The 26,215-nt window shown below is 41.2% G+C and overlaps 1 protein-coding gene across 4 annotated transcripts in view; it reads right to left on the reverse strand.

The window, feature by feature from the left end:
- LOC138265821 (uncharacterized) overlaps positions 1 to 26,215 on the reverse strand; it is a 284,844-nt gene that overhangs the window by 46,360 nt on the left and 212,269 nt on the right. The window contains exon 4 of one of the 4 annotated variants that reach the window (XM_069213890.1): positions 23,104 to 24,132. The exons of the other annotated variants lie outside the window; for them this stretch is intronic. Within the exon in view, the coding sequence (XP_069069991.1) occupies positions 24,121 to 24,132 (12 nt within the window). The 3' untranslated portion in view covers positions 23,104 to 24,120. Of the gene's footprint in view, positions 1 to 23,103; positions 24,133 to 26,215 lie in introns of those variants that run through there. 4 annotated transcript variants of the gene reach the window in all.

Below are 26,215 nucleotides of genomic sequence, written 5' to 3' on the forward strand. Positions count from 1 at the left end.
ATGATGAAACCTTTAGCAATTCTTTGAGGCTTCTTTTGCGACCATAAGGATGATTCTTTCAGAGTTTGCCTGTAAAGTGAAATTGCAGCCAGATGGACTTTTATTGATGCTCATCTTAATCCTGACTAAGCCAATTTTATAGGGAGGGTAATATCTGTTGAGCCTGTGTTAGAAATGTGGCCTTTAGTTGGCAGAGGTATACAGCCTGTCTAAATAGGGACACCTCAATCCTAGTCAGATACACACCCTAAATTAACCTATGCTCACCCTCTGGTAGTTTGGCACAGTGCAGTCAGGCTTAACTTAAGAGGCAATGTGTAAAGTATTTGTGCAATACTTTACACAGTAACAAAGTGAATACAACACAAAAAGACTCCACACAAAGTTAAAATATAGAGTATAATTGTATGAGTAAAACAAGACCAAAACAACAACAATCTAAAAAGTAGAAGTTGGGATATGAATTTTCAAAGATTTTAGGCCTGATTTAGAGTTTGGAAGAGAGGGTTAGGCTGTCACAAACGTGACGTATATCCCATCCACTACATTACGATTCCATAATATCTTATGGAAATCGTAATATGGCGGACAGGATATCATCATGTTTGTGATGGAGTAGCCAGTCCACCAAACTCTAAATAAGGCCCTAAATGTAGCACTTAGAAGCATTAAGCGCCAACCGGGGCTATTTGGTCCTGGTAGGCTGGGGTAAATCCAAAGTTCAGACTGACTGTGATGGAGCACGGTCCGGCTACAGTGACCAACCTTGTCCCGCTGAAAGAGTACGTTGTGTGGAGGGTTGTTTTGACGCTGAGGATCCGATGCAAGGAGCAGAGGAGACAATGCAAATGAGATGCAGCAGTTCTGATCTGAGCAGCTATGGCATGTTTCATCATCGAGCTGCACAGTCGTCGATCCTCGAGCAGTGGTGCAACGTCGAACCCCTTTGTGAAGGCGATGCATCATTGTTGAGCCATGCAGCCAGATGATGTGTCGGAGCTGAAAGCCTTTAGCCAGTTCTCAGTTGGTGCTGCAATGTTTCTGTCGTCTGCAGTGATGCGTCGCAGTGAGGAAAGATGTGACGGTTCTGATTGGTGCAAAGGACGCAATGTGTCAACGTTGAGAACTGCAGCACAACTGAAAAGCCATTTCCAAGGGCCTAGGACTGGATTGGCACCACTTGGCAGGGCAGGATGCATAGGTGGCAGAGTCCAGGTGCTGTAGGAGAGATGCAGGCAGTCTTTGATGTCGCTGAGACTCCAGAACAGGAGGCAAGCCAGCAAGCCAGTCCTTCTTCCTGGCTTATTTTCCTTAGGTTAAGAAGTGTACTGATTTTGTAGGGTCAGAAGTTCAGTTCTTATACCCCGTGGTGCCTTTGAAGTGAGGAAGATGTCAATGAGAGGCCTTTGAAGTGCACAAAGTCCCTTCCCCTCCTGCCCTGGTTCCAGCCACACTAAAGGGGGTTATTCAGCTCTTTATGTGGGCTCAGGACCCAGCTCATTCAGGTGTGTCAACTCCGCCCTCCCATCCTGCCCAGGATGACCCATCAAGATGTTAATGGCCCATCAGGAACTGGATGGCCCATCAGGCACACCTAAGCTCCCTTTGTGTATGTCTGTCAAAAGGGAATACACAAGACCCCACCTGTCACCCTCCCAGATGTACATTCAGAGACAGGCAGAAGGCACTAGATGATTTATGTTAAGAAATCCTAACTAACTAAAAGTGGCATTTTCAGAATTACTATTACAATCCAACTTCACCATAAGTTGTGATTTTAAATTGTGATTCCAGAGACACCACACTTGGGAGTTAAGGCAATCCCAGTGTTAACCTATGGGGGAAGATAGGGCTTGCAGTAGTGAAAAACGAATTAAAGATTTGTTTCCCTACCTACACATGTAAAATGTGAAAGTACATGTCCAACTTTTTAAAAACACTGCGGCTGTGCAGCACCTACCTTAGGGGTGACATATATGCATTAAAAAGGAAGGTTTGGGCCTGGCAAGTGGGTTAGCTTGCCAGGTTGGCACATCACTTTAAAACTGCACACACAGTTTCTGCAATGGCAGGCCTGAGTAATGTTTAAAGGGCTACTGAAGTGGGTAGCACAACCCATGTTACAGACCCACCAGTAGCATTTAATTTACAGGCCCTGGACACATGTAGGTCACTTACTAGGGACTTATAATAAATTAACTATGCCAATTGTGGACAAGTCAATGTTACCAAGCAATTAGGCAGAGAGCACATGCACTTTAGCACTGGGGAGCAGTGGTAAAGTGTCCAGAGTCCTAAAGCCAACAAAAACGAATTCTGCAAAAAGTGGAAGGACATGGCAAAACGTTTGGGGATGACCCTGCAGAAAGGGCTAGGTCCAACAGCCTCGATATGTAAAAGATGGTGCCCTCTAGAAGAACAACAGACATAGAGGTTCTTCCATTTGGCAGTTTAGGACTTGTTTGTGGACAACGCTCTGGATTGTGGTAGAATGTTATTGCAATGTCTGAGATATTTATGTCATGGTTAATTGAATTCAGGAGCCAAGCTGTTAACTCCCAAGATTGTGGGTTGGGTTGGAGGATTTGTCCCTGACTCCTCAACAGTGGGCCTGCACTCTTCCTAGCAGAATCTCCACCTGAAGAAGGAGGTCCGTAATCCACTACTGTCTAGAAAAGGTGTCCGTTTGAAAGGTTTTCATTTCACTTTGGCAATTACTTTGAGCAGAAGGGGAAGAGGTGGAAAAACATAGGAAAACCTCTTTTACCATGCACTGAAAAAAGCACTTTCCCATGTTCATGGTTGTGGATACCTTCACGCATAAAATTGGCATTTGTTGTTGCTTTTTGTCATGGACGGGTTGATTGTCAGCTTTTTCCAAGTGCTGAATACTTTCTTTAAGATGTCTTTTAGCTCTCACAGCGGCAAAAGTTCCTTACGCGAATAAAAATGCACTCAAATAGAAAAGTGCAAAAGCCTGTGTTAAATAACATGTAAGATGAATACAATTTTTAGTAGGTAATCATACTTAAGACAACTTACGCAGACACAAGATATAATAATGTGCTGATTTAAGTTAGCCTAACTGTTGGTGCCATATTAATTGCAAATAATACACAAGCATTGAAAGGCCTGTTTGCCAGTTTAAGCTGTTGTTTTGCACAGTATGTTGTTCTCTTTTACTGCGGATGCTGTAACATTCCAGAAGACTTATGTTAATTAGTGAATAGGCATTTGTTTACCTGGATGAAGAATGTAATTCTTGTTACCATTTTCAATATTGTGTGTTTATATTACTGTGTGTTCCTAGAGTCGAGGGGGCTTTTTCTCTCGCTCACATTTTCTGGAGATCCATCTTGGGGTTTCTTGAGACCATAACTCTCTTTATGAGGGATTACTTTAAGCTTATCCCTTGCTTTATTGGGTTTCTGAACTGACACCTTATTCTATTACATTCTAAATTCATTTAGATTAGGGAAAAATCTTTATGGAACAGGCCTGCTGTATTATTACAATAATAGCTGTTATACTTACAAATGTTGTATTCTTATATTGAACATATCAATTAATGGATCATATTAATTTCTGATGCTTAAAAGACTAAGGGCCTCATTACGACTTTGGCAGTCGGACCAGCCATCCACCAAAGCCACGGGGATGAGACCGCCGTCATATCGGCGGCCTCACCCCGGTTGTATTATGATGTTTCCACCAGGCTGACCGGCGAAAACATCGTACTATGACATTTCTGCCGGTCAGCCTGGCAGAAACAGTGCCATGACATTGGCCTTGGCTCACTTAAGGGTACCAAGGCCAATGCTGTCGCATAACAGCACCCTTGGAATGCTGCAGAGCAGACAGTGTGCATTTTGATGGTGCTGGCAGGGGGGTTCCCGCACTGCCCAATGGGCATGGGTAGTGGAGGGGCCACCCTGTGGCCCCCAGCACTGGCTTTCTGCCAGCATTTCTATGGCGGAGAGTGGACTCATGATCAGCACGATGGTGCTGCCATGGGCACCGCCATGGCTGACCATGACTCCAACTGCTGCTACCCTGTTCATACGCGTGACCCTGGTGGTGGTGGCAGTCCTCTTGCGGTCCGACCGCCAGGGTTTCAATCTGCCAGTCAGACTGCCAGGAGTGTGGCGGTGTGGACAAACTTATAATAAGGCCCTAATACTTACGGAATAAAGATTGGAAGCTTAAGAAATTGATGTAAAAAACCTTTTAACTCACAACAATTCTCTTTATTAACTGTACTAAAGTGTTAAATATTTTAAAGCTTATATGGGATTGCTCCTTTTCACTTCTCCTTGTCGACTATCAAAGGTCCATACAACCAATTGCGTGGGTTGTTGAATGATTATACCATAAGGTTACGATATAGGAAACACTGCTCCATCACTTTCATTCATTTGAAAACTCCTAACATCTGCAGAGGTAGTCCGCAAGGTCATTCTTCATCCCTGAAAGATGCTCTACTTTTGGAGTCATTTTGTGGTGTACTGCCCAATACTAAAGTTTTTCAGCTCCTATTGAGACTATTTGGGAGCATGTTCCTCCATGTTGGTTTATGTATAACATCATGGTTGGTTGGTTTATGGTGGTGGTGTTCCATCCGGATCAATACAACTGAGTTTTGAGTGCATGGGAGAAATGATTGCAAGGCACTTACAAGAGCTCTCAGTTTGAGAACATTAATGTGTTTTTCTTTTCTTGGGATGACCCTGGCTGATAGCTCTTTAAGGTGGGCATTTCACCTGTCTGTTAAAACATCTGTGGTGACAATGATGTGAGATGGAGGAGGAAGAAACATGAGACATATCCTGACTTTCACCAAGGAAGAGCTTTTTTCATTCTGGAGGATATGAAAACGTTGTCTTTGAAAGAACGTGCCAACTGAGCTCTCTGACTGTCTAGCTCCTCCTGGATCATCCACATGTGCAAACCACAGAATGGAATTAATACTATCCATGAAAATATCATGATCAAAAAGTGCAGTTTTACTTCTGTCAAATTTAGTAACTTCTGCCAGTGGTTTTAGAGTGTCTGTCTTCCCATCAGTAAATACGCTGCTTTTGCCTTCTTCAGGTTTATTATTTCCCTAAAAAATGAAGCCTCAGGGTCTACGATTTTTTAACGAGGGAATGTGGTAGCCGGAAGTTGTTAATCTTGTCAACTATCCTGACACTTTGGTGGTTGCCGTCCACAATGCTTTGTGGAAGACCTGGTGTAGTATTGCGATTGCCGCTGTATGTATGCTTGCTGCTGTTGTTTTTATGACCCTTAAAATGGCCAATATGATTGAAGTAGGTATATTAGGTATCTGTCGGGTTTATGGGGTACCAGAGATGGATACTATCTTTCTCTACCTCAATGAAAGGATTGCATTTTACTCTGCTGCAGTGTTCCTAGTGTCAAAGCCGAACAATTAGCACTGCAGATACCCTTTTTCCTCATGAAGAATTTGTTTCACCTCTTGGTTCTTTTGTTCTGGTTTTAGGTCTAGATATGTGGCCATATCTGACCACATGTGTCTGTAGGATTTACTATGATTGCCATGGCATTGGCAGCGCTAATTCATTTTCCTGCCATAGATTAAAATATTTTACCAGACATGGTCGTCCTCCAACCTTCTTTTGTGGTGGTATCACGTATGGTATTGCTGGATTTCTCGATTGGCGTATAGCTGCTTATGTGACAACTGGGTCTGGCTTTTGGTGCCCAAGTAAGCAAGCTGATGAGTTTTCAGAACTTTGGCCCTCATTATGAACATGGCCGTATTTACCGCCTTGTTCAGGCTGGCTGTCATTTAACTGACCGCCAGCCCCCCTGGGACCCTGCCAGCCGCATAAAGAACATTCTGCTGGGCCGGTGGGTGGAAACATTGTTTCCGCCTGCCAGCCCAGCAGAATGCCTGGCTGGGACATTTCCGGCGGCTCCACATGGATCCACCGTCAATGCCTCTGTGCGTCAATGCCTCTGTGCTGCAGGTGCAGCTGCACCCGTCGCGCAGATCACTGCCCGTAAATCGGGCAGTGACCTGGGCGATGGGGCTCTGCACAGGGGCCCCTGCACTGCCCATGCCAAGTGCATGGGCAGTGCAGGGGCCCCCAGCCCCCCCCCCAATCGCTCCAAGATACCCATTCCGCCAGCCTTTCCCTGGCGGTGTGAACCGCTGGGAAAAGGCTGGCGGAATAAGTATCATTATCCAGAGGGCAGCGCTGTTTGCATCGCTGCCCTTTTTGATTGGAATACACCGCCCCTGCCAGCGTTTCCGCTAGCAGTGTATTCCGCCGTGGGGTTTAGGGCGGTTCACTATATGGCGGTCTGGGTTGCCATGCCGGATGGCGGTATTTACCGCCACTGCCAGCATGGAGGCCCAGACCGCCAGGATCATAATGAGGGCCTTTATATATTTGTACATTCTGGGTACACATTAGCTACAATAGCTGGAATTTTTGTGATGTTAACTCTCTCTTGCCACATGTGGTCTACCTTCCTCTCTAACAGATACAGGCAGGTCTCATCGTTTTGCAGTTCTTTTCACCAGACTGTGAAATTTACTGATGTCATCTGGTGACAAATCAATCAAAGGGGGTGTAGATGGATCTGTTACTGTGAGGATCCCATTCATTATCCTGGGTATGTCCATGGAAGGCAATTCCTCTTCCTCTACATCCCTGTATTGGGCATCCTTGTATGTGTCCATCTAAATAGGGTCCTTTGGAAAATCTAAGTTAGAGACTATTTCACAAAAACCAAATAATACTGACTCATTTCAAAAGTCATGGTGTGATATCATTAAAGTATGTGTGGAATGTAAATCTAATTTCAAGTGATATATAGTTTTTGGATCTAAAGAATGTTGAAAAACTGTTCTAATGATCATCGTTAGAAACAACTGAGAAATAAGATAGACAGATATTGACACTGCTCACATGGTAAATGTGTACAATGAGAAAAACGAATACATGTCAGTAGGTGAGCAAAAGAAATAGTGCATGAAGGTCCTATTCATATTTTTGAGGTTTGAGCCCAAAAGGAACATTAAGAAATATTATATCAGGGACACAATATGAACCAGACCTAGAGAGTGTATGTTCTGCATAACTCCACATAGTAACTTTGGCCCTTTGGATGTAGTCCAGAGGTCGTTAAGAATTAAGAAGTGAATATGGTCTTACATATGAAGCATCCTGCTATTTGGGGGTGACCATAATTACAATATGTTAGAGAGAAAGTAACGTGGTAATAATCTGGTACAACAAGAATATATTAGCTATTCAAACTCAACATCGAGTTGCTGTGATCACAATTGAACTATGGGTATTAGAGATGGACAATGTCATCAGTGTGTGACAATATGTATTCATATAATTTTGGAATAAATATGTTTTTTTAGAAATGCAAACCGTTTTTGGATAGGAAGGAACATTATCTTAAAATTCTAAAAGGTTAATGTTGGTACCTATAAATATGAACTCATAAAATATAGGAAATCATATATATTAATTCCTGGATTATCAGGTGTTTGGTGTGTTTAGCAATAGGTTTAGTACCATTGACATATAGCCAATAACAGGCTTTTTCATGCATAGTCCACGAAGGATAACCAAACGAGGTAGTTCCCTTTCACCTAATAATGTTGATCTCTGGATTGCAATATCTGAAATGTATTTAGATTAAGTTCCCAGTGCTATAGATATACCGTCAATATAAATAACTGGCTGGTATATAAATCTAGAATGTGGTTTAATAAAAAATGCATTGGGTTCATATCATTTCATTGGAGAGTGTAATGAATCATCATAGTTTATACACTGTGTAGGAGAGGTAAAACGTTTGCAATGTATTATTTTTTTTACAAAATTATTTTAATATTTCCTTCCATATTGTTTATGTATATCTTTATTCACAGCCTTGATAAACAGGGTTACCTCGAAACAAGCGGAAACTCTTTGGAGTTTGATCAAGATGTTCATTGGCTGATAGGATTGAGAGAGCGTAGTTTTAATATCATATATTATAGACGTGAAATGCTTACAATTGACAAAGCAATATTAATAATTAATAAATTAAATGTATTAATAAACGTAAAGATTTACTCATTTATGAACACTAATGCTGAATTAATAAAAATCTTCCAATTATATGTATTATTATGATCAGAAATTGTATTCATTTAGAACTCGTATGTCTTAAGTTAGCATGAGTCGCGAACTAGCTGTGTAACTCTCATTTAAAAGCGTATTTTTCTGCTTCTTCTGTGTGCGGACTTGCAAACGACCATGACCCAGCTATTGTTCTTTCTGTATTAGTTTGAAACATGAAGGAATTTTCTCATCCGCATGCTAACAGTTTTAGTATAAAGTTATGTGCTTCGAAACATTAATGGACACTTCCAAGGACAATGAGACGAGGGGAAGAGAACTTTTGACCTGAGACGTGTGCCAAGATGGTGAAGTAACCCCGGACATACCACCTACGAAAATACTGATTATGAAGACCAATTGGAAGACAAGTTAATATCGAGAAATGAAAAATGCATTACTTAATGTGTAATTTGATTGGTTACCAATAGTGGGGTGTAGTTATTAACCAATAGAATTTTGGGGGAATGTATTACGAAAAAGGGATAAAAACTCATGACACGAGAGACGAGACACATTAGGTAGGGAATTATATTGATTGCATCCAGAAACTCTGTCACTCTATTTGGTGATTTGAGACTTAGACAAAATCATCCTAGCCCATAGACTGCCCTATTACGCTTTCCTCCATACGAGGAGGGTGTCCCCGTTTTAATTTAGATAGGTTGACGGTGAACTAACTGATGTCCTGAAGACGAAGACTGATCCTGTATGCTGACCTATCTCGAGGAGGGTAATTATTAATGCTAACGGAATCTATTTGTCTTTCTTTCTAGGTACCAACTGCTGTATGTTTAATTAGGTATCTTAGTTAGATGTTTTCCAAATTGATGTTCTAAATTGTTTTGCATGAAGCCCAACATGCTAATGCTAATTTGAGGTTAGATGAGGTATTCATTTGACGGATGGAACTGACGTGACTGACAAATAGCTATGCTGAACTGTTATTCTATGGTTTATTATACACTATGATCTATTCTTTGCTAACGTATCTATCCTATGATTCTGATCATCGCATTGTTGAAAGTTTATCGTAGTCGCCACTTTGTGATTATGCTCTTATGCTTCTTGGTTTTGAGATTAATACGTTTATTATTAGATTGTAATCAATAGGGAATAAATTCACAAAATCATCCTTCAAGGTGTGGTTATTTGAGTCTGAGAACTAGTGAATGCGCCGAAGGATCATAAATGGTTATTATGAAATATATTTGATGCTTGGTAATCTCGTCTTACGGAGACTCACCACTGGGTCCAAAGGTTCATCGACCTAAAACGAGTCCTGATGTGTATAAATTGACATAGACGGACGTGTTAGCAGTTCTGGTAGCAGAGGACGGTTTGGCCTTTGGGGGCCCTAGGACGGAGTTTTCGTTTGTAATTTTGTTTTCTGTGATAATGAAATTTGGCAAAATGATGAGTGGCTAGGTTCGCCATGGGCTTTTCCGGGATCTCGGAACCTGCCTAGACGAGTTGGGAATGTTCTCGGCGCCATAGTATATGTGGTTAGGGTCTTTGCGCTTGCTCAAAGCTTATGCATCTTACAGGAGATTGTGAAGATTTGTGTGTATTCAGGCCAAATTAAGTGTTGTTTAGCAGGAGTGGGCGTACTCCACAGTATGAGAGTAGGGAAGTCGGCGCACTTCATGTGAATGCAGCGCTTATTGTTCAAAATTATCCACGTGGTTGGTTAAGGTATACGGACTTGTTAAGGTCTAAGACTCCGGAGTAGGATGAGAATTATGGTTTATGTTGTAATCTGTGCGGTTTAATAGGTCAATCGGGCGTGGTTGACAAGTCAAGTTTGAGTCACAACGTATGTATGAAACCTTCGATGGAGATTTGACAAGCTCTAAAGTGCACTAGAGGGAGTCATTGACAAGTCGAGAGTAGGATTTGCGGGTCGAATTCTGCTTGCACATGTGGGATCTGAGAAGGAGAGAGTAGCGGCCGAGGCTTCAAGTGAAATCTCCGTAAAGTTCTGAAGCAAATGTGTTACCCTTCCTGTAGTAAACCGGCAGATTTGTATTGTCATTTTAAAGTGTCTGCAATAAATCGCATTAGTTGTATGAATTGTATGAGTTAGTGAGGCGAGGACAAGCCGCAAGACTTTGTCAGCTGCAGAGTGTGTGAGTGTGACGTCAGTGGTGCCGCGCTGGGATAGGTCAGATGTAGAGAGGGGTCGCGCACGGATTGGCTGTCGTCCGTGAGTTGCAATTTGGTGAGCAAAGGGCAGGTGAAGAGTGTCCTGGGAACTAAGCCGTTCCTGATTAAATATAAAATAAAATGAATTTTGTTAAGGCATTCAAAAGCGCTTTGAGGGGAGATGTGTACATTGTCGCAACCGACGGGGAACCTACACCACCCGAGGGTACTCCAGCCTATACAGTTATGGAGGAAAAGGGTGTTGCACCTTGTTTATGGATAAAACAATGGCGCAAGTTGACAGAAAAAGAAGGGTGTCTAGCGTTTCCGGAACATGGGACATTCAATCAAAAGGTATTAGAGAACTTGAGGTGGATGTTAAGTACGCAGAAACCACCTCTGAGACCGGCACAATATAAGCCTCTAGCGATCTGGGATCTGATGGCTCTTAAACATAGGCAGGAAAGATTTCACAGGAGGTTGACAAGGGCAGAAAAATCTTATGCAGAAGCAAGATGGGACAACGAGAATAAGATGTGGAGACGGGGAATAGTAGATGGGTTAAAACTGTTTCCGGCGATAACACAGGGAGAAGAGACACAGGGAAAGAAAGCTTCTTGCAAAACTAACAAAGACTCAGGCAAAGTTAAAGAACAAAAAAGGTCTTGGGAAGAAGAAGATGATTCAGAGGATGAGGAGTTTATGGATAGATTGCTGCATGATCGACCACCACCTTTTGCGGTGAGTGACGATGTTCCGAGCACTAGCTTGGATCCTGGGAACCAGACGCAGGAGAAGGGAGTTACTGATACAGTACAGACTAGTGATACAGCTTTGATACAGAATGGTGACAGTGTACCTACTGCACCAGACGTACCGATACAGTTACAACCTCCACCACAGATAAAAAGAATTTACCCCGATGTTCCAGTTCTCGAAACTACTACGAACTTGGTGGTGCCGCCAGATCCGACATATACAAAGCCAAGGCTAATACAGATTGAGTCAACCCCACAGTTAGTGTCACAACCGCCACAACTGATACCGGGGTATAACCCAGTAGCGGGTCCTTTGAAAGAGCCTGCACCAGGATTATTAGAGCAGACCTATGGTGTTGCAGCTCCTAGAAGCCTGGGATCAGGACAGACACCTGCCGCTATATCACTACCTATCACTGTTGGTCCCCCAGTAACATTATATGCACAGGAGAAAACCAGGACATGCGAACAGGGAGCTATGACTAATGAAATGATAAGAGGAGGGCCTATTAGAACTCCACAAATAATGGCCCAGGCAGGACAGGTCTGCGAACAATCAAGACCCTTAATGGACCTCAGTCCAATAGGGGCACCTCTTGAGGCAATGCGACAAGCAGGGTTGGGAGTCCTGACTCCCCAAACTATGAGTACAAATACCTCATATACTCCAATGATACATGCAGGGAACATTTCACTGCAGGGTTTTACAGTACAACAGTTAAATGAGTGGTTAGAGAAAACTTGCACATCACAAAAGACTATAGCGACTACAGTAGCCGAAGCCAATCCCGAAAAAGAAAAACAAGATGAATATCTGACTCTTGTAAGACTAGGAGCAGAAGCTGCTGAGTTAGTGGAAGGAACAATGGGGGTGAACAGGTTGGAATCCTACACTGAGGCAGAACTGAGATACTTATGCCCTAAGATTACCAAAGAAGTAGGGAAAATACACCAGAGATTAACGAATTTGGCAGATAAATACAATATCAACATTGGAAACACAAAACATTTGAAACGGAGTTACAGATTAGATTTTGACACGAAAGATTTTGAACACATGAGATCCGCAGGTATGAAGACACACCTGAAAGAATTGCTGCAGAGTGCGCACATCTGGGGAGCATTAGAAAAATGGGAAAATCGATGGGCAAAGAAAAAAGACAAAGGGAAGAAGGACAGCCCAGGGTCTATTGAAACAACGACTACATCCAATCTAGATTCAGTAAAAATCCTGCCCATGAGAGAAACAGCTGGTGGTGTTTTAGTCCATGTGCCTTGGTCCAGGGGAGATATTTTGTCCTTTACGAATGATTACCCAAGGTTGAGAGAAAAACCGATCGAGTGGTATCAACAGACAGATGGATTTGTGAAGCTTGCAAAATGTCTTTGGGAAGACTTAAATACTTTGTTTGAGATTATTGTTCCACCGGATTTGTGGCTTGAGTGCAAAAGAGGGGTAGATTGGCCCACAAAGGAACCGGCAAGGGATAAGGCGACTGGAGCACCTTCTGAAGAGGTGATGAAATATTATCATAAAGTCATTGAATTTTTGAAACAAAAAGTGTCACCGAAGGTGACCGATTGGCAGAAAATAGACCGGACTTCGCAAGAAGTTAAGGAATCAATACATGCCTATTATGAGAGATTGTTAAAAGCATTTAAACATTACAGTGGTACTAAGACGATCGAGCCGAAAGACATGAATCATCTAGTGTTCAGGTTTGTTGAAGGGTTGAGACCAGAGGTTGGTCAGATGATTAAGAACCATTTGATTTGTTGGCAAGCTAAACCGATTGATGAGGTGTTGCACTATGCCAAATACTGTAGTGATGAAATTGAGTTAAAACAGAAAAAGCTGAAAGAGAAAATGATGGTGATGCAGATAAGAGCTGCACAAGCTGGAATTCAGGGAAATGGTGTTCAGCAGATAATGCATCAGCAACCGCAAATGAACGGTGGGTTTCAGGTACAGCCGAGAGGTGGAGGCCGAGGTTTTGTGAATCGTAGTGTGGACATGAATAATGTTGTTGTCCAAAATGACGGGCAAGTAGTGAAGAGGATGTCACCATGTCATGCATGCGGGGGCATGGGACATTGGAAGCGGGATTGTCCAAATATGGTGCATGATGGTACAGTTCAGCAGGGCATGAGTGTCGGTGCGCAGCAGAATCCACGAGGTCCAAGAATGAGACAACAGAATCAGAACTATCAGAATAATTTGGTGCAAATGTCAGGGGTGCAACCCATGCAGCAAATGCAAATGCCACGTTTTCAAACTGTGCCCATGCAATCGATGCAACAGCAGATTCCTATGGTGCCTAGACAGCAAATGCAGTTACCCCTAGCCCTGATGGGTCAGCAACAGGTGACGCTTCCTCAGCAGGTCGCAGGTCAGGTAACGAGTCAAAACAATACTGTGCAACAATTCCCATTACGAGGTGAAAATGAGATGAATGAAGAATGGTCAGATGACAGTTCAGACAGTGAAGAGTGTAGGCTTGCAGCCTCATTAGAAGTAGATCAGAGAGGCCCATATGTAGAGGGAAAAGTAATGGGCTATAAAGTTTAATTTTTGGTTGATACTGGAGCTACACGCTCTACAGTCCGCAGTGTGGAAGTACTGAGATTACCCTTATCGGGACGCACTATACGAGTGGTTGGTGTGGCTAATCAGTATTTGACAAATCCAATTACTGACCCAGTACAGGTTGAAATCGGAAATTTCCAAGGCCTGCATAGGTTTGTCGTATGCGACTCAAGTCCAGTATCCCTACTGGGAAGGGACTTACTATGTGAAACTAAATGTTCAATTACCTGTTCCAATGATGGAATAGAAGTTCAGACAAACAGTGATGATGAAGGAGATGAGGGCCAGCTCATAGAAGGAGGGGAGACGAGCGAAGATTACCCTCTAATTACTTTATTCCCAGTGTTCACTCTAATCGACTTACCTGCTGACCTACAAGGGTCCGTAACAGAGAGAGTGTGGGACTTGACAGGAAAAGAGGTTGGATTAATTAAAGGAGTTAAACCAAGGTGCAGATAAGACCAAATGCAGTATTCCCACAAGTACCACATTATCACATGATTCAAGACGTACTCATTGAAGTGACACAGATAATTGCAGATTTTCTCAGGCAAGGAGTTTTGAAAGAAGTTTTGAGCAGTCCGTGTAACTCACCTATTATGGGTTTAAGAAAGCCCTGTGGGAAAGTTCGAATTGTGCAAGATTTGAGAAAAATAAACGAAATTGTGATAAAATGTTGCCCTGTGGTACCTAACCCAGCGGTAATAATGTTCCAAGTTCCTTGCGATGCTGAATGGTTTACCGTAGTAGACCTATCACAAGCATTTTTCTCAATACCGCTGCATGAGGACAGCCAATTTTTGTTCAGTTTCAAATTCCTGGATAAGGTGTACAGTTGGTGCAGAATCCCTCAAGGATTTTCTGAGTCACCATCCATCTTTAATCAGATATTAAAGAAGGATTTGGAACCTCTTGTGCTGCCTTTTAATTCAACTCTTGTGCAGTACATTGATGACTTGTTGAATGCATCCAAAACCAGAGACCGTTGTAAATATGATACTATTGCATTGTTGAACCATTTGGGAAAAAACAGGCATAAGGTGGCACCCAAGAAACTGCAATACTGTCAGAAAGAAGTAAAATATTTGGGACATCTAATTGAGAAAGGATCCCGAAGGATATCAGAGGAAAGAATAACAGCTGTCATACAAATGAACCCCCCAACAACAAAAAGAGATGTCAGGATGTTTTTGGGAATGGTGGGTTATTGCCGTCAATGGATACCCAATTTCTCAATCATTGCAAAGCCCCTAATAAAATTAACAGGGAAAGATGTCAAAGATGAACCATATACAATCACTTTGACAAAAGAAGAACTTGAGTCATTCTTAGAGCTGAAGGAATGCATGTGCAGGGCCCCTGCATTAGGAATGCCTGATTATGAGAAACCTTTTCTGTTGTTTTGTCATGAACGTGATGCTTGTTCTTTGTCTGTTTTAACACAGGTCCACGGAGATGCAAATCGCCCTGTAGCATATTTTTCAGCTACTTTGGACCCTGTCGCAGCAGCCCTACCGGGTTGTTTGCGAGCAGTTGCAGCAGTTGGTCAAAGCCTTTCCCAATGTGAAGGCATAGTCATGGGATACCCTTTGACAGTATTAGTCCCACATTCTGTTGAAATCCTGTTGACAAGAACGAAAACACAACACATGACAAATGCACGACTTACCAAATATGAGACGATTATTTTGGGGTCACCAAATGTTACACTGAAAAGATGCACAATACTGAACCCGGCAACTCTACTTCCCAATGAGAATACAGAAATCAAAGAGGGGGAAGAATTTGAGCATGATTGTCTTGAGGTGACTGACCTCTGTACCAAACCTCGCCCAGACATACAGGACACCCAATTAAAAGAAAACGATTGCATTATGTTCGTGGATGGGTCCTGTTTAAGAGATTCAACAGGGACATTGAGAGCCGGCTATGCAGTATGTACAATATCTGGCATAGTTGAGGCCTCTTGGCTTGAAAAGGTATTCTCTGCACAAGTGGCAGAATTAATAGCTCTTACAAAGGCCTGCCATGCTGCTGTGAATTTGAAAGTTACAATCTATACTGACAGCAGGTACGGATTCGGAATTGTACATGATTTTGGTCAGATCTGGTCTCAAAGGGGTTTTATGACTTCCTCCGGATCACCAGTAAAAAATGGAGAACAAATAAGAGATTTGTTACATGCAATTCAGTTACCTCTTGAAATCGCCGTGGTAAAGTGCAGTGCTCACACCAGATCACAAGACTTTGTGTCAATGGGGAATGGTTATGCAGATCAGGTTGCCAGATTTTGTGCATTGAATTGTATATCATTCAAAGAGCAGTGGGAATTGCTACCTCAGCCTGAAAATGACACAACTTTGAATCTAGCATTACAAGTGGTTGATACCTTAGATGAGTTAAAGACACTACAAAACCGAGCTAACAAAGAAGAAAAACGTTCCTGGCAGAAAATGCAATGTGTACAAAGAGCAGATGATATATGGGTCTCAGATGATGGAAATTTGGTCTTACCTAATAGTCTTCTCTCACAATTTGCCCGATTATATCATGGGCAAGCACATTTAGGAAGAGACGCCATGATCAGATTGTTTAAAATTGATTGGTTTAATCCAAAATTCAGACATGCCGCAGAAATTACTTGTCACAGGTGCATCATCTGTCAACAGATGAATGCTGGAAAAGGAACAGTGGTAAATTTGAGCCACATTGGAAGAGCTGGAGGTCCATTTAATCGAATACAAATGGATTTCATTGAAATGCCTGTTTGTGGAGGATTGAAGTACGTGTTGGTGATTGTGTGTGTTTTCAGTCATTGGATTGAGGCATACCCTACACGTAGAAATGACAGTCTCACAGTTGCAAAACTATTACTGAGGGAATTAATACCACGATTCGGGTTCCCGGTTTCTATAGAATCAGATAGGGGAAGACACTTCGACAATGAGGTGATCAAGCTTCTGTGTGCAGCACTCAACATCGAGCAGAGGTTACACTGTAGCTATCGCCCTGAAGCATCAGGACTAGTTGAGCAGATGAATGGTACCATAAAATCAAGAATAGCGAAAATGTGTGCAGCAACAAACATGAAGTGGCCAGATGCATTACCACTAGTATTGATGTCCATGAGAAACACACCAGATAAGAAAACAGGACTGTCCCCCCATGAAATCCTCATGGGTAGAGCAATGAGGTTACCAGTGGTACCTGCAAATGCCCTAGTGAATATTACAGATGATATGGTGTTGGATTACTGCAAAAGTTTAGCTGACGTGATACGCTCTTTCTCTCACCAGGTGGAAGCTAACACGTTACCACCAATCGGCGAACCAGGACACTCCTTGCAAGCTGGAGATTGGGTGGTTGTCAAGAAACACGTAAGAAAATCGTGTCTTGAGCCACGTTGGAAAGGACCATATCAAGTGATATTGACGACCACTACTGCTGTGAAGTGTGCCGGGGTTCCCAACTGGATACATGCCAGCCATACAAAAAAGGTAACGTGTCCTGTTGAAGAGGAACTTGAAAATTCCGGTACAGCAACTTCGAGGGGAGAAGTCTCAGAGTCAGAGATCAATCAAGAAAGATCTGAGACTACAGGAGAGCCCGCTGAGAACAGCCGTGTCCCTCACACTATCAGAGAATTCGAGAGAGGTGACGGAGTGCCAATCTCAGTGGAGGCAGCAGGAGAACAAAGGCAAGGAGAGGTTCTCCCAGAAGCAGACGAATACAATTCAGAACCTGAATACAGTATCGAACAGGAAGGCGAGAGAGACGGAGAAGTGGTAAATTTAAATCAGAACGAATCAGAATCTTCTAATCAAGTTCCAGGCTTATCAGGAGAAAACACCATATCACAAGAGGAGGGTGCTGTCCAGCGTCCTGAAGGAAAATGCCGAAACAAGACGCATAGAGGTGATACATGGCCGGAAAAGTCACCCTTTAGAATAAGAGAATTAACAAACGAGACAATAATAGAAGAAAGCGATACTTCACAGGCAGATGATCTGAGTGAAGGGGAACAGCAAGGTGAACGAAGATTAAAAAGAAAGAGAATAGCAAACCGAAGGTACACAGGTCCTGAATGGGCATATGCTACAACCTCTGAATGGCAACAAGAATTCTTGGCATTTTGTTTTGATCGAGAAGTGCCAGGCCAATACTACGGTACCTGAAGGAAAACAACAACAGAAAATCTTGGAAAATTTATTAAAAGGAAAGAGACTTTATTAATCTACCGAAAAGAGACAATTAGACCTGGATTTGACATCAAGAAAACAGAATTATGACAAGCTGCTAACCTGAACTGACGGAAAGGGTCCTGGAGTGAGAGAAGACGCTGTAAATACGCAGAAAGAGTTTGCCATCTTAAGTTGATTGTCGATCTACTATTCTGATTCTATACAAACATGACTTATAGTAACAAAGGAAGTAAAGTGTGTGGTTGTTAGGACTTATGATAGGTATTGTATGCGCAATAATGATTGTTGGTGTGATCGTGGGAATGCCATGGAGAGAGAGTGAAGCTGATAATGCAACTTTAAAACCTGAGACTACCACTACAACTAATAAACTATCACCATGGGATAAATTTGAACAGGATGCTAGACATCTACATGAGGGAACTGATACAAAAGGGGAACTTTCTACTAATGTTTTCTATCGCTTATTAAATGAATATGTGGAAACTATGGATACGAAAGATTGTTATGTGTGCACTAAAATTCCTTCATCTGTGCAGGAGGGGGTTACTTATCATAGCCTCCCTCTTACTTATGGGATTAGCTGCAGCTTGCTACTAACAAGATTTTATAATCAAGAGCATGTACAATACTTTTATTCAAATCTGGATGTTGTGTTTTCTTTTGTGCCTGTAATTGAATTTTTGAATAAGCTAGCTAAAGTACACGATAATAAACTAGTTAGGGGATTTTTTGAGCCGACACTAACATTTGGAACTGCTTATGCACACCGCAACAAATTAACATGCTTACTGTCTCCTGTGGAGAAAAGCTTTTTAGATCACACAGATGATAGACGCAAAGCATTAAAGGAGAAGTTGGAGAAAGGCTTAGAAAAACGCACTTATGCAAATGATTACGCTTATACTGCAATTAAAACACAAGGCAAATTAGCTATAGATGCATTACACGTAGGTAGGCTATGTATATACAGACCAAAATCCGATCAAGACAATTTGTTTGTGGGTACGAGTGAATGTAGACATGTGTTTTTGTTTCAGAGTAAATGGACCTTCATGTTAAATGGACAAGACCCAGCGATTCCTGGAATCTATTACATCTGTGGGTTAAATGCTTATTACCGTCTTCCAAAGGGATGGTATGGGACATGTTATTTGGGAATAGTTTTCCCAAAGATATACCAGATTGATGACTTAAAACAAATACCTAAATCTTCTGAAATACAACATTCTAGACAGAAACGAGAATCAGTGGCTGCTGTCATTGGTGACATATTCGGAGCAATAATCCCATCAGTTGGGGTTATCTTAAATTCTATGAAAATTCAAAAGTTGTCTACTATTGTGGATAACATGCTGACAAATTTTACAGGAGCAATATTATTGATGGATACTGAACTTGCTGCAGAAAGAGCTATGACTCTTCCAAATCCGCTTGCTTTAGACATTCTTTTAGCAAAGAATGGAGGTGTGTGCAAAATGCTTAATGAACGTCACTGCTGTTCTTATATACCTGATAACAGTAAGAAAATTAGAAGCATGCTTACTAATCTGACTAGAGATAGTACAGATTTGAAGGATCTAAAAGAACCAGGTGTTTGGGAGAAATTTGGAAAAGGAATTGCCCAGGTAGGAAAATGGTTTACCAACATTTGGAATGGAGTTCTTGTAAAAATTATGCTAGGCCTACTAATTGTCTTAATTTGTTTATTAGGATTATGGGGAGCATGCAAAATTAATGACAAAATTAAAAGAAACCTGTCCAAAAGAGCCAGATGGAATGAAGAAAGTGAAAGAGAGAAAATATTCAATGAAATATGGGAAAGTTCACATAAAGGGCAAGATGTTGAAATGCGCATTATGCGTAAAGTGAAAAATTGAAGATCAAGAATTGTGTGATGACGAGCGTCATCAGAGGAGGGACTGAGAGAGCGTAGTTTTAATATCATATATTATAGACGTGAAATGCTTACAATTGACAAAGCAATATTAATAATTAATAAATTAAATGTATTAATAAACGTAAAGATTTACTCATTTATGAACACTAATGCTGAATTAATAAAAATCTTCCAATTATATGTATTATTATGATCAGAAATTGTATTCATTAGAACTCGTATGTCTTAAGTTAGCATGAGTCGCGAACTAGCTGTGTAACTCTCATTTAAAAGCGTATTTTTCTGCTTCTTCTGTGTGCGGACTTGCAAACGACCATGACCCAGCTATTGTTCTTTCTGTATTAGTTTGAAACATGAAGGAATTTTCTCATCCGCATGCTAACAGTTTTAGTATAAAGTTATGTGCTTCGAAACATTAATGGACACTTCCAAGGACAATGAGACGAGGGGAAGAGAACTTTTGACTTGAGACGTGTGCCAAGATGGTGAAGTAACCCCGGACATACCACCTACGAAAATGCTGATTATGAAGACCAATTGGAAGACAAGTTAATATTGAGAAATGAAAAATGCATTACTTAATGTGTAATTTGATTGGTTACCAATAGTGGGGTGTAGTTATTAACCAATAGAATTTTGGGGGAATGTATTATGAAAAAGGGATAAACACTCATGACACGAGAGACGAGACACATTAGGTAGGGAATGATATCGATTGCATCCAGAAACTCTGTCACTCTATTTGGTGATTTGAGACTTAGACAAAATCATCCTAGCCCATAGACTGCCCTATTACGCTTTCCTCCATACGAGGAGGGTGTCCCCGTTTTAATTTAGATAGGTTGACGGTAAACTAACTGATGTCCTGAAGACGAAGACTGATCCTGTATGCTGACCTATCTCGAGGAGGGTAATTATTAATGCTAACGGAATCTATTTGTCTTTCTTTCTAGGTACCAACTGCTGTATGTTTAATTAGGTATCTTAGTTAGATGTTTTCCAAATTGATGTTCTAAATTGTTTTGCATGAAGCCCAACATGCTAATGCTAATTTGAGGTTAGATGAGGTATTCATTTGACGGATAGAACTGACGTGACTGACATATAGCTATGCTGAACTGTTATTCTATGGTTTATTATGCACTATGATCTATTCTTTGCTAACGTATCTATCCTATGATTCTGATCATCGCATGGTTGAAAGTTTATCGTAGTCGCCACTTTGTGATTATGCTCTTATGCTTCTTGGTTTTGAGATTAATACGTTTATTATTAGATTATAATCAATAGGGAATAAATTCACAAAATCATCCTTCAAGGTGTGGTTATTTGAGTCTGAGAACTAGTGAATGCACCGAAGGATCATAAATGGTTATTATGAAATATATTTGATGCTTGGTAATCTCGTCTTACGGAGACTCACCACTGGGTCCAAAGGTTCATAGACCTAAAACGAGTCCTGATGTGTATAAATTGACATAGACGGACGCGTTAGCAGGATCATATAATTATGAATAAAAAAACATGAGTTTTTTAGGAAACTTTTTTCAATCTTGGTATTGACATTTACTGTATTCATAACTAGCCTCCTATTTGGATCATTGGAGTAAATAAGCACCATTTAACTTTTGGCGCTAGAGTTTCAGTCGCCGGGCTTACAGTCCCTATACCCTGATCCATGGTGAACTATGTGCTTGTGCTATAGAGCAGCGGTTCTTAAACTGTAGCCCAAGGACCCGTGGGGGTCTGCAAAGCCTACTCAGGGTGTCAGTGTATGTTTAGAAATTCAATATTATTAGTGGATTCAGTAACAAAGAGGGCACCCCTAGAACATTATTTTCGGTTTGGAAATACAGAGAAATCAAAACATCACAATTAAAATAACCCATTTCTGCTCAAGCTATCTTCATTAATAAATGGAATTAATCCCACATAGACACTGACCCAAAGGTATTTCTACTAAGATTTTTTTTCTTTGTTCATAGTGTAATTTCATTTTACATGTTTTTTCTTTTTTAACATTTTTCCATTATTTACTGATCTTTACTTTTTTACATAATCATTTAAAAAGACCAACAATAAGTACATGAATCCCACTAATAACATAGAACAGAAATTAAATCTAAAAACATTAAAAAGCAACACCCCACTTGAAACACCATCCCTATCTGAAACACTTGCATACACACTGAAAACACACAGTTTTCACAGGACTGCCAAAGAGATGTTTTTCAATAGCCCAACAGGGAGACCACTTCTCATTCAATCTTCCATTGTTGAGTCTTGATCTGGGATCTCCGACTAGTATTGGTCAATGCACTGTCGGTGGGTTGCAAGTTCTCTAACCCACCTTCTACAGGACCTATGACCACTAGATTGTCTTCGTTCACCCAGGAAAATAAGTGAGGTGTGTTACATATGGATTCTAGACCAGTACTAAACAACACACTCTAGATGTCATCTTTGTAACTTCCCTAGTCAAAATTGGATTTTAAAGGTATCACTCACAAGGCTATACAAGTTTATCAGTTCACCATTCAAATAAGACAGACCCTGATTCTCTTAAATCACCACATACAGTTGGTGCCTCTTGTGCACTGTACTGTACTATCGGCAAGACTTATCCATACAAGAATATGTCTGGGATTAATGTAGATAGGTTGAGCAGGAATGATTATTTCAATTTCAATTTAATTAAGTCTATACACATAAAAAAGACCATTTGTTTTTTTTTAAAAGCTTTGTAAATGTGAAAGAATTTAAAATGAAATTGCTATCCTAAGGTTGATTTGTACGAGCAGCACAAGTGCAGCAAACAGTAGTATGGACAACAGGTGGCCTCAATTGAAGCACTGTTATGTGATGCCTAAAGAGTCCACACCATTGGAGCAAAAAGACAAACTGATATGCTAGATGCACTAGAGTCCTGCATATTGCTTTGTCTTTTAGAAATAAATCCACATTTTGAAAAGTGTGAACCTTCCCATCACATTTTTGCATATAATTTTGCTTGTAAATGAATAAATAATACTTATTAGTGAATCAGTTTGATGTGGTGCAGCGGAGATTTGCCGTAACCCCAGGCATCACAATTATTGATCTATTTGTGACTGCTGACGTGTCCCAATCTAGTTAATTTATTCACTATGGAACTCATTTTTAGGCCGATGAATCTTTTGACCCTGATTGAAGACACCTTACGACGAGATAGCTACATAACATGTCAAACAATAGATCAATAACCTCGTCAATAATCACAATAGCAAATCAAACAAACTAATCAATGACATTAAGAAAAATTTGAAGCACACCATGACCTTTCAGTCATGAATAACCACACCAGATTTTGTAGGATTTTGATATTTATTCCCTATTGATTACAATCTACTAGCAAGTTTATTAATCTCAATACCATGAAACACATCAATACGGTTATAATATGGCAACTCGAATAAGATTTCAGCAGAGCCAGAATCATAAACATTAGAACATAGCACGACGTCAACATGAGTTAATCACCGTCATTTGTCTATTTGCGTCAGTTTAGTGAATTCCTTAACTAACCCCGAATTAGCATTAGCATGTTGGGCTTCATGCAAAACAATTTCGCAACACAAATTTAGAAAACATCTAGCTATGGTCTCTGTCAAAAGAAGCAGTTGATACCTAGAAAGGAAAGGCAAACAGACAATTACAATTTCATCATCATATAGCTACCCTCCGTAATGGGTTAGCATACAGAGTTAATCTTCGTCCTCAGGACATCAGTTGATTCGCCATCAGCCGGGAAACTCAGCAAAGTTCAGCAAGACGGGGAATAAGGGGCACTTCCCTCATAAGGAGGAGAAGTGTAGAATGGGCAAGACAGGAATAAGGTAAAGATGATTTTAAGAATAAGACAGCAAAGTCTTTAGGCAGAGTGACATAGTGGCTACGTTATAGCAAAAATGGCTCACAATGGCACACCCTTTCCTTGTGTCATAGGGTTTTATCCTTTTTCTGTCGTACAGTCCCCTAATTTCTTATTGGACAAATTTGGCACTCCAATATCTCCATCCAATAATTTACCAGTCGGACCATCAAGATGGTCACCTCATAACAGTTCTCAAGTAGTTTATTGGCTTCTGTGATCGATGTTTCCAACCGGTAGAATGTCCGGTATGATTTCATGTTCTCGTGGTCCTTTTACAAACCCAGTCAGTAGTTCCATTGTTTAAACCAGTTTAGGCGACCTTGTACCTGTTACAAGTCTACACTGTTGCATTCAGCAAAAATGTCTCCTTGAGCAAGTCGAGTTTCATGAGAACGGATTCACTAAGGTTACATACATCCTCTAGGCTTCTGGAAAAATATGACTGCATTGTCCTTCAGCAAGTCAGCACTCTGCCTGTTAGAAAAACACATTTAATATGAAACCGGGCAGCTAGGCCTCGACTCATGCTAACTAAGGCCTAGTGATTAATTAGCAAAACATTAACATGTAACCCTTAATGCTAATACAAAATCATACATTAATACGTCATTATTTCATTTTAGTCAACTTCATTAGTCATCGTGTATATTGACGGCCACTCCCCGTGGGCACATTTTGGACGCACGTTTAGTAAACTACAGCAATACATTTTCTATGCGGCATTATTATGCATTAATTCGCAAACATTTCATTGTTAATCTTGATTATAAGAGCTACGCTTCCACATGGCCAAGATATCCTATAACGTGTGGTTTAATTTTATATTAAAGTAAAGTAGTGCTTTACTATCAAGTAGTGCTTCACTGCTAAAGTAAAGTAATGCTCTTCAATACTGAAGTGAATTTACTGTAGTATTAGAGTAAATGTATCTCGAGTGCCTCTAATCTTGTTAAAGAAACATAAGCATTGGATGAAGTTTTAACCATCCCCATGTTATTTGAATGTATTTGTACTAGAGACAATAACAGTTTATGTAACATGTGTACTAATGTTTATAGTTAACTGTTAGAAATGGGATCTTTGGTTGACAGTCAGGTTACCCCCTGTTCAGGCAAGGACCCTCACTCTAGTCAGGGTAAACGAGAATCACCCTCAGTTACCCCCTTGGTAGCTTGGCAGAGCAGTAGGCTTAACTTCAGAGTGCTAGGTGTAAAGAATTTGTACCAACACACACAGTAACTTAATGAAAACACTACAAAATGACACAACACCAGTTTAGAAAAATAGGAAATATTTATCTAAACAAAACAAGACCAAAACGACAAAACTCCACCATACACAAGTCAAGTTATCAATTAAAAATCAAAAAGAGTCTTTAAGTAGTTTAAAAAACACACTAACGCTGCTAGAGTGAAAATGTACCTGCTGTGTGTCAAAAATAACCCCACACGGGCTGGTGTGCATCAAAAATAATTCCGCACGGCGGAACTTGAGTCAAACATCCAGCCGCACGATTATCTGAAAATCCCACAGCGCAGGTTGTGATCTCCCAGCCTCCGTCAGCGATGCTGCGCGTCGTTTCTCCTGCTCCGTGCGTCGATTTTTCGGTCACGTTTCCTGCGAGCGTCGTTTCTCAGCTGTGGAGCCGGTTGCGCGTCGTTTTTTCAGCCGCAGATCGGATTTGCGTCAATCTTTTCCCCGCTCTGTGCGTGGATTTTCTTGTCTTTAGGCTGCCAGCTTCTCCTTTCAGGGTCCCAGGAACTGGATCTGCACCACAGGGCAGAGTAGGGGTCTCTCCAGAGACTCCAGGTGCTGGCAGAGAGAAGTCTTTGCTGTCCCTGAGACTTCAAACAACAGGAGGCAAGCTCTAGATCAAGCCCTTGGAGATTTCTTCTCAAGATGGAAGGCACACAAAGTCCAGTCTTTGCCCTCTTACTCTGGCAGAAGCAGCAACTGCAGGATAGCTCCACAAAGCAGTCACAGGCAGGGCAGCTCTTCTTCCTCAGCTATTCCGCTCTTCTCCAGGCAGAGGTTCCTCTTGGTTCCAGAAGTTTTTCTAAAGTCTGTAGATTTGGGTGCCCTTCTTATACCCATTTTAGTCTTTGAAGTCACCTTTCTTCAAAGGGGACTCACACCTACTTGTGAAATCCTGCCTTGCCAAGGCAAGGCCTCTGACACACACCAGGGGGTTGGAGTCTGCATTGTCAGAGGCAGGCACAGTCCTTTCAGATGAGAGTGACCACCCCACCCCTCCCTCCTAGCAGAGATGGCTAATTAGGAAATGCAGGCTACACCCCAGCTCCCTTTGTGTCACTGTCTAGTGTGAGGTGAAAAACAACCCAACTGTCAAACTGACCCAGACAGGAAATCCACAAACAAGGCAGAGTCACAGAATGGTTTAAGCAAGAAAATGCTCACTTTCTAAAAGTGTCATTTTCAAACACACAATCTCAAAACCAACTTTACTAAAAGATGTATTTCTAAATTGTGAGTTCAGGGACCCCAAACTCCAAATGTCCATCGACTCTCTAGGGGAATCTACACTTTAATCATATTT

The sequence above is a fragment of the Pleurodeles waltl genome, chromosome 11 (genome assembly GCF_031143425.1).
Source record: "Pleurodeles waltl isolate 20211129_DDA chromosome 11, aPleWal1.hap1.20221129, whole genome shotgun sequence".
Classification (NCBI taxonomy): domain Eukaryota; kingdom Metazoa; phylum Chordata; class Amphibia; order Caudata; family Salamandridae; genus Pleurodeles; species Pleurodeles waltl.